The following is a 9,566-nucleotide window of genomic DNA, read 5'->3' as shown; positions in this document are numbered from 1 at the left end:
TCACATTGTTGGCATGAGACACATTTAAATAGCTCGGTATACAAAATAGTTTGTTATACAAAGTCGCTACAAAGTAAAATATAAAATATATTTTTTTAACACAATATAGACGCAAGCACGGCATATCATCTTGAAATTTACGAAGTCACCGTAGGCACTTCGTCATCGACGGGAACGTCTCCTCCCACTGAATGCGCATCGCCGGAAATCCTGAAATAAATCCAGTAAATGCGAGCACCAGGATTTAAACCCTGGTGGGTTGTGGATACCACAGTCCCTCTAACCATCCAACCACATTGTGCTTGTTTATAATATTACTACAATGTCAAAAAACACTTGAGTAGTTTTTTTTAGTTATATGAATGAGCTAATCCACTTCGTGCCTTCAAGTACGAAAGTCGGTAACCGGATCCCCAGGAATCCAGGACAGGGAACTTGCCGGCCGCGCAATGTCCAAACACGCCATTACCGCCTAAAACATCTCATTCGTACGATCAAAACCGAGCGGCCATGATTTCCTGCAACGACAGCCATCAGACATGGATCAGACGGCCAGGAAGGAACCCTAGCAACCCCCGTTGCCAATATAAAGAGGGGAGGCATTCCGCTCTCCCACCCCCATCCTCAATCTCCTCCCGCCGCCGCCTCCCCTCCCTTCGTTCTTCTTCTTCGAGGTCAGTTTCCCGATCCAGTTCCCTTCTCTTTTCAGATGCGTTGTCCATGGCTGCCGAGAAGCTCTAGATCTACGCGCATGTCTCAGTTTCTGTTTAGTTGCCCGTAGCGTGCGAGCCGCTGGAGTATTAGGAGCCTTTCGAGCGGATCGTTCTTCCGTTTCTACTTTGAAGGGCTCTCCGCTAATACTGTTGCCTTGATCCGTAGTTTGCTAGGGTCATGTTCCTAATTTGTTAGCGCAATTGCAAGCTCGCAATACCGAATCATCTCTGCTCCTTGTTCGTATATTTATCGGTCCATGGACGTATACTTTTAGTTCGTAGGATGCACAGATTACAGTCGTGTGGAATATTTATATGTCGCTCCATCGTTTTTTTTGTCGTTCCCTGGTGGTGTTGCCGAGATCTAGTTATGGCTTCTGCATGATATGCTGGAGGTGTAATAACATCTTATTAGACCATCTTTTTACTGTTAACCGTCATAGCATCTTATTAAACCATCTTTTTACCGTTTACCGTCACGGGTTAGCTAAGATATTTGATCTATCAGTTTATGTCACTTGTCCACATGATGATTCCCTGTGTCCGTTAGTTTTAATAATCTTTTTTCTGTGTCGCAGTTGGGTAGTTTACCTCTACCCACCAGCCATGGGTAAGGAGAAGACTCACATCAACATCGTGGTCATTGGCCATGTCGACTCTGGCAAGTCGACGACCACTGGCCACCTGATCTACAAGCTTGGAGGCATTGACAAGCGTGTCATCGAGAGGTTCGAGAAGGAAGCCGCTGAGATGAACAAGAGGTCTTTCAAGTACGCGTGGGTGCTTGACAAGCTCAAGGCCGAGCGTGAGAGAGGTATCACCATCGATATTGCTCTCTGGAAGTTCGAGACCACCAAGTACTACTGCACCGTCATTGATGCCCCTGGTCACCGTGACTTCATCAAGAACATGATCACCGGTACCTCCCAGGCTGACTGTGCTGTTCTCATCATCGACTCCACCACTGGTGGTTTTGAGGCTGGTATCTCCAAGGATGGCCAGACACGTGAGCACGCCCTCCTTGCTTTCACTCTTGGAGTGAAGCAGATGATCTGCTGCTGCAACAAGGTATAACTTGTGAAAAATCTTCATTCCTGATAGGCCATGTAACCATATTACTTTGTGTAGATGTTGCTACTTGTGTGGTAGACTTATTTGAGGTTGTTATATTATCTGAGTGCTTGATTTTAACTAACATGTACACATGCTCTGAATCAATTGCTTGATTTTAACAAACATGTACACATGCTCTGAAACAATTGCTTAATTTCATATTGCTGTACACATTTTGATTGTAGTGGTCTAATTGTATGTTTTCTGTAGTACATTTGGATACACCAGCTTCTACCTGTATGAATCTAAATGTAATATTAAATGGTGTATTGAGTTGGATGTGAATTAATTAATCATCATATGTTTACTAACCACAATGTAAATATGTCTGTTGTTATCCTGTACTCCTGTAACTAGTTGATTGTTCTAATGTTTAATTCTCACTCTGTGATTTGTACTGCTGTGCTAGTTGATTGTTCTGATTGTTTATGCTAGTTATAATAGTATAATAAAGTCTCTTGCTGTTATCTGTTCGCAATATCTTACAGTTCCATCGTAGCTCTGAGTATCATTTAACTAAAGATGTCCTTCTACTGTTATGTTTTTAGATGGACGCCACCACTCCCAAGTACTCAAAGGCGCGTTATGAAGAAATTGTCAAGGAGGTCTCTTCCTACCTGAAGAAGGTCGGCTACAACCCTGACAAGGTTCCCTTCGTCCCCATCTCTGGGTTTGAGGGTGACAACATGATTGAGAGGTCCACCAACCTTGACTGGTACAAGGGCCCAACCCTTCTTGAGGCGCTTGACCAGATCAACGAGCCCAAGAGGCCCTCAGACAAGCCCCTCCGTCTTCCCCTCCAGGACGTTTACAAGATTGGTGGCATTGGAACTGTGCCTGTTGGCCGTGTTGAGACTGGTGTCATCAAGCCTGGTATGGTTGTCACCTTTGGTCCCACTGGTCTGACAACTGAGGTCAAGTCCGTTGAGATGCACCATGAGTCTCTCCTGGAGGCGCTTCCTGGTGACAACGTTGGCTTCAATGTCAAGAATGTTGCCGTGAAGGATCTGAAGCGTGGTTTTGTTGCATCCAACTCCAAGGATGACCCTGCCAAGGAGGCAGCCAACTTCACCTCCCAGGTCATCATCATGAACCACCCTGGTCAGATTGGCAACGGCTACGCCCCAGTGCTGGACTGCCACACCTCGCACATTGCTGTCAAGTTTGCTGAGCTGGTGACCAAGATCGACAGGCGATCTGGTAAGGAGCTGGAGGCCCTGCCCAAGTTCCTCAAGAATGGTGATGCTGGCATAGTGAAGATGATTCCCACCAAGCCCATGGTTGTGGAGACCTTTGCTACTTACCCACCTCTTGGTCGTTTTGCTGTCCGTGACATGAGGCAAACTGTGGCTGTTGGTGTCATCAAGGGTGTGGAGAAGAAGGACCCAACCGGCGCCAAGGTGACCAAGGCTGCCATCAAGAAGAAATGAGGCGTTTACCTGAATCCATCTATGTCTGCTTTTGAGATCTCTAGTAGTTTAGTGCAAGTTTTGCTACTGTTAGCGCCGTGTGATATGCGCCCTGTTGATGTGTCATTTGAGTACTGTCGTTAATTTTGGCTTTTGGCAAAACATGGAAGCTTCTGAGACTACTCATTTTTATCCTCTGCTTTGGAATGTTAGGCTGCTACTTTTAGTCTTAGCTGCTGTTTCTCTTTGAAGCCTTTGGTGTTCTTTTGTCGTGATAATAGCAGGTTGTTTTCATTCTCAGATCTGCTTGGATTGATCCCCATCTAGGCCTACCAAAATATGTTTGGCTAATAGAGGCATGACCAAAATGTTGGGGCTTGCTTGGATAGTACTAACTACGAAATTTTTGGCAAAAATCATAGGCTTTGATCTGTTTTCAAGCCAAAAGATCAGCCATGTAGTAAAATGCAGTTCGTTACAATCAAATCTGAACTAATGCGCAAATAAATGGTGCAAAATAATTAGCATACACCCAGTACAACGGAGGAAAATAGAGTGCAAAGACGTTTTTGTATTTCAATTTAGAAAAACATGTAATTAGGGTTGGGGGGCTCCATGTACAGGCCTACTGGTGAAATGTGGAAGCGGAGTAGCGCAGCACCAAGCCGGAACCAGCCAGCCGGCGGTACATCCTCACCTTGGTGCCAAAGTTTTGAAAAGCTGATGTATAGTACCCCTCTGTAAAAAAATAAATAAGAGCTTTTAGATTACTACAAGTGATCTAAACATAACTATATTTCTTTATGGAGGGAATAAGACCGTTCTAAAGTGTCATGTCGAGTTTAGCAATTCGAGTTAAGCATTTTTTCTGTTTTGCTTAGTCCAGTGAAATTTCTAGTCTTTGTCTTTAGGTCACCGAATAGGACATGGTGTATCTTGTATACATCAAAGTTAAGCCCAAGCCCGCAAAATAGCTTTTCGAAAACTGTTTGCACCGAGCAGGTTCATCTAACTGAGTTGAAAAGGTTAAAAGTTACAAAAATGTTTTCTTCTTGCACCTGACCTAGTACCATTCTAAGTTAGCCACAAGCGCCAGGAGGCGGCAGTACAAGCCAACTCGGTCGAAAATTTTAAACAGGTCGAGCAGCATTCCAAAGTTGCTTGACCGGAGTATCGTCGTCTATCGGCATGTGCCTGCTACGAACACCTATAGCTCATCTTCAAGCCTCACCTCTCCTGCTTTCTCAGCTTCCTTCAACACAAAGGTCTTGAGAGCCTCCACGTCCCTAGGCCCTGCAATGCCATTGAGTAGTTGGATTAGGCATTGAGCACTTACTAGACGAATATTTTCAAAATAAAGAATCATACATAATGGGACAAACTGTGTGTATACAAAGAAAATGCAGCGAAAAATTTATTGCCAAACTGCATATGATCTTTTGAGCGGTGATGCCAAATGACAGTACAAGAAAACTGTAACTGTTACATTAAATCAACTTCAGGGACATGATACAGTCCAGGATTATGAATTGATGGTTGAAAGTGGAGACTCGCCATAGAAGTATAGAATAGCATTTTCATGAACAAAGTACCACAACAAATCCAACAGGTGGAGCAACATGATGACTAATAGAATATTGAAAAAGCACGCATTCATGACCAATAAAAGCAAAAAATAAAATAGAATGATATGTGAGCAAAGTTGTACACAAAGTTTTCCTCCCTCATGTTGTTTATTTAGTTATGAAATATTGTCACCTCTGCTGTTAAGAACTAGCTGATACTCCCTCCGATTACAAATATAAGATGTTTTGGATATTTCAATATGGACCACATTGAAATGAGTGTAACAAACCCAGTGTCTATATACATCCAATTCAGACAAAAGTTAGAAAATCTTATATTTGTGAATGGAGGAGTATATCAGTAACATCCAAGTCACGGCTGGTCCAAAAAAGAAATTCTAAATTTTCCGCATTAGCGGATCCTGCTATATACGAAAATCGCGCCTAAAATGTAATCTTTTCCAACCTTTTGGTTCAAGTTCAGAGGTTTTAATCTTTTAAGAGTCATGCCCTACTCTCACAATACAAGTCAACAGTGTGGTTTTGGTTTCTAAAATCTATCGCCATTCCAAGAGTACTGAACCACATGCAATAGATTCCAACATGGTTTTCATGGTAGTAGTATCTAGTTTATGTTGTCCTTGTCAAACAGAAGTAAGATGTGAGAGGGATTACCTTTATATTTTGCAACTTCTTCGCCATCATAGAACACCTTGAATGTTGGGTATGAATGAATGTCCACCTTTGAGCAGACTGGTTTGCTTGCACCGCAATCAACTTTTCCGATCTCAATTTCATCCGTACCTTCAATAACCTTCCCAAGGTCCTCCCAAAGAGTTCCTAGGCTCTTGCTGTAAATGTAGCAGGCATCCGTGTTTAGCAGAAATTAGTCAAAAATTGCATTGTACTTGATATATCCATGTCACCACTACGGCATGTAGAGCTTACCAGTGCTTACACCAAGGGACGCAGAATTGCACAAACCACACTGTGTCCTTCTCCTTTATCTAAACACAAGAGAGAGAAAATCCAAGCTGGATTAAGCAACGGCAGTGCACAAGCATTGCAGCGAAGTAACTCGAACCAAAACAGGAGTTCAAAATTGAGATGGCGCGCCGCATCTAAACACGGAACCTTCCGTGATTGGGACAATTAATACACCAGGAATAATGATCTATCGGTTTATTATTAAGAAATCATGCTGGAATCAGTAGCAAATCTGGGAAACGGCCACATGTCAGTAACTAAGCACACCGCCTGCTACACTGCATCCCAGCGTAGCCAAGTGATAAGTCGAAAATTCAGCTGTTCTTGGGTCTGCGGCGTGCCTTAGAGTACTACTACTATTATATCTCGATGGGGAGGTGGAAGAGGGGAGAGACACGAGAAGGGGAAAGCAGTCGGTACCTTGTCGGAGAAGGTCTCTTCGGTGAGGGTGATGACCTCGGCGCCGGATCGCGCGGCCAGGGCCGCGAGTAACGTCACGGCCACCAGCAGGAGATGGGTAGGGAGGCGGGAGCGGCGCGCCGGATCCATGGCTCGATCGGAGGACGGCCACAGCGACGACGGGGAGACAAGGAGAAGGCCGATACGCTAGCCGGGGTGGGTCGATGTAGTATTTCACTGGGCCGGTCCGGGCCGGGTCGGGCTAGGATAGACGATGACACGGGTTTAAGCATAGCCCTGACCTCCAAAAAAGGAAAAAAAAAAAGAAAGCATGTGGAACCTGGGCCTCCGGACCGGACGTGGGCCCCTGTCGTCGCCTTTTTTTTTGAGCTTGTTGTCGCCTTCTTGCTTTGCCAGAGGCCGTCAGCCACAGTGAGGCAGTTCATATTATTCATCGGCTTTATTTGCTCCGAGAAAAAAGGGTCTACTGTTGTCAAAAAAATTATCATGATAATACGTGTTTCATTCATACCATAAATATATTTTTAAAAAATTATATTATAAAGATCATATTACAAGTCACGTTAATGGCATCAGATAGCTAGCTTTTGCACAAACAAACACCAGTCAGAAATAATAATTTACAATCAAAACTGAAGAATCCCCTAAACTCGGCACCAACATCCTTCACCTGCCTTCGGCACTTCCTGAGCAGCCACCAAAAAAAAAACATTAGCCTAACCTTATCAAAGATCTAGTCTCTGTCTGTTCCTTTACCCGTGACAATTTTGTAACTATGAAATTTGATGGAGTTGGTTTCTCAGTTCAGGATGCATGCACTCGGATAATTCTGCATCGATGTGACAGTCCTGGCGATCTCTACCCCGTCCAGCTATCATCATCTTCCACTACTGGACCGGTCGCCCTCTCTGTCGAGGTTGACCTTTGGCACGCACGCCTTGGCCATCCGGGCTCCGCTGCACTTCACATAATGATGCAAGATTTTCTTTCTCTTGTGATAAAACAGACAACCATACTTGTCATGCATCTCGTCTCGGCAAGCATCTTCGTCTTCCATTTAGTTCGTCTTCCACAGTTGCATCTTTACCGTTTCAGTTAATTCATACTGATGTATGAGCCTTACCTATTCCAAGTAATTCCGATTATCTTCATTATCATGTGATCTTGGATGATTATTTCTATTTTGTGTGGACCTTTCCTCTCCGCTGAAAATCTGATGTTCCATCTACACTCACCATATTTTTTCCTTACGTGTCTACACGGTTCGGGAGGTCTGTTCATGCTTTGCAAACTGACAATGGAAAGGAGTTCGACGACCTTACCATCTGCACTCTTCTTGCAGCCCATGGCACCATCTTCCGGCTCACGTGTCCTTACACCTTGCCACAAAACGGTCGCGCCAAACGTATGCTCCACACCCTTAATGGATGTGTCCGCACTCTCCTGTTTAATGCTCATGCTCAACCTCGCTTTTGGTCCGATGCACTCGCCACAACAACCCTTCTCATTAATATTCGGCCTTGCCGGGGTTGCCGACGTCGGTTTTCGAGAAGTTTCGGTCCAGTTTGTGTGTCAACGCTGACACATCGACTGCCGTGGGGTGTTGAGCACCCTACTCTAATCTCCGTCCATCTCGTTAGGGTTTAGTCTTGGACGTGATGATTTCTATGTACATCTATATATTGGCACTGTATGCCCATGAATATACGTGTGTTGCATCGTATTATCTTTCTACAACCTCCTCACCCGAGCTTGATGTGACTCTATCATTGATATGCAGCTTTGCGGACCTCCAAGATGGCTGACCAAAGGCGAAGCCATTTTTTTTAAGAAACTTTCAATCTATTCATCTTCAATCATGACATTACAAAGATCACATGTAATAAAATTACAACCAGGTCCGCGGACCACCTATCGAAGCCATTGCCTTTGAACGAATCAGACTAGGGCAACACCCTGGATACACCATCAAACTCCAGATCTGACACTCCCGCACGACTAAGACGTCGGAGGAGGAAACCACACCTGCCAGCCACCAACCCCGAACGAAGCACACGATCCGTCTTCCAAATGTCACCGATGCATACCACTATCAGCTTCCGCTCCTTGACTACCTCCCAAGCTCCGCGTTGGTTCTGGAGCAGACGTTGTCGCTATGCGGAGCCGGAGGACACAAGTTCACCACAAGAGTGTCGCTGCCGCCACGACATCCCTGCTTAGACATGCCAGTCCTCAAATCCATCACTGACCATAGAGTTGATCACCTCATTAGGAAAGGAATTGAAGCTTCTTTATTCCGCGTCGTCGTCGCCGCCGTCGAAGCCAAGACGTCGAACAATGCAAAACCTAAGTTACCAGGGCCTTAGAATCTAAAGTTACATGATCCACAGGCGCGAGATCCGGCGACCCCCTCACCACCGACGATCGAGAAGTCTTTGGCAGACGGGAGCCGCTGGAAGATTGGCCTCTCATTTTTTTTTTTGAAAAGAGAGCGATCTCTCCGATTTCTATATATAAGAAAGCACAATGTCTCACTCAATAGCAAAAAAAAGGGAAAAACAATCCTGCTAATGAGACGATGCATGACCCAAGGACCTAAAACATCACACGCAACGAAGACGCGTGCACATGCCTTAACCCCTCCATCCACTTATTGCCGAGGCTCCGAAAGAGAAGCAGCAGCAGAACCTAAGACAAGACTCAGGGTATCAAGTACAGTTCCAAATTTCTATGCATTACAGGCCATGAAAAGTAAGGTCGCAGGGGAAGGAAGGTGATGAGCAGGAAGACTTCAAACAGCAACAGCGAGGGAAAACGGTTCGCAGCCTCTCACCCACTGTTGTCAATTTAGGGGCGGTGACAAGGGTCAGGGAGGGGTTCGGTGGATATACGATTGTGTGTTGGCGACTTGTACCAGCCGCCGGTACGCCATAGTTCCACAATCGCTGTCGCTAACAAATTATACCGATGTGCATACTTTTATATTTCAGAAATACAGCTAATTTAGGCCATCTTCACCGCGCGACCCGAAAACGTCCGGGTCTGTCCGTTTGGGTCTAAACGGACAAATGAAGCGGCCCAACGCGCAACTCCATCCGATAAAAGACGTCCGCTTCTAGTCCGCTTTGCCCCATCCCGAGCCCAAATTTGGTTCGGCTTTGCGGTCGAGCGGACATCGATCGGACGCTTTCTCGTCCGCCCCGTCCGCGCCGGGACCCACTAGTCACTAACTCATCACTCCCACCGGTCTCTCTCCCTTTTTTTTTTCTCTCTCTCTCCTTGTCACAGCAGCTACAGCAGCGGCGGCTCCTCGGCAAAACGCGGCAGGACCGGCGCTGCTGGGGGCGCCGCGCCGCGGT

General features: G+C 45.5%; 2 protein-coding genes across 4 annotated transcripts; one reads left to right on the top strand and one right to left on the bottom strand.

Moving 5' to 3' along the window:
• Positions 1–413: 413 nt before the first annotated feature.
• LOC543386 (elongation factor 1-alpha-like) lies at positions 414–3,974 on the top strand (the record flags this gene model as incomplete). Of its 2 annotated transcripts, none has more annotated exon segments than XM_044514276.1 (3): positions 414–674; positions 1,292–1,781; positions 2,375–3,252. In XM_044514276.1, coding segments are annotated over 3 exon segments (1,532 nt in total), but the record flags the coding sequence as incomplete, so codon positions are not given.
• Positions 3,715–6,470, bottom strand: LOC123092490 (protein disulfide isomerase-like 5-1). Of its 2 annotated transcripts, NM_001405796.1 has the most exons (5): positions 6,208–6,470; positions 5,749–5,807; positions 5,476–5,651; positions 4,467–4,528; positions 3,715–3,973 (listed from the first exon to the last, which is right to left on the bottom strand). In NM_001405796.1, the coding sequence occupies exons 1-5, from the start codon at positions 6,334–6,336 to the stop codon at positions 3,929–3,931; spliced, it is 471 nt and encodes a 156-aa protein (NP_001392725.1). In that variant the 5' UTR covers positions 6,337–6,470; the 3' UTR covers positions 3,715–3,928. The 2 variants fall into 2 exon arrangements, with proteins under 2 accessions (NP_001392725.1, NP_001392724.1); NM_001405795.1 differs by lacking the exon at positions 3,715–3,973 and having other exon boundaries at positions 4,202–4,528.
• Positions 6,471–9,566: the final 3,096 nt, after the last annotated feature.

The sequence above is a fragment of the Triticum aestivum genome, chromosome 4B (genome assembly GCF_018294505.1).
Source record: "Triticum aestivum cultivar Chinese Spring chromosome 4B, IWGSC CS RefSeq v2.1, whole genome shotgun sequence".
Lineage (NCBI taxonomy): Eukaryota > Viridiplantae > Streptophyta > Magnoliopsida > Poales > Poaceae > Triticum > Triticum aestivum.
The sequence above is the reverse complement of the archived record's forward strand: the minus strand, read 5'-3'. Positions and strand labels throughout refer to the sequence as shown.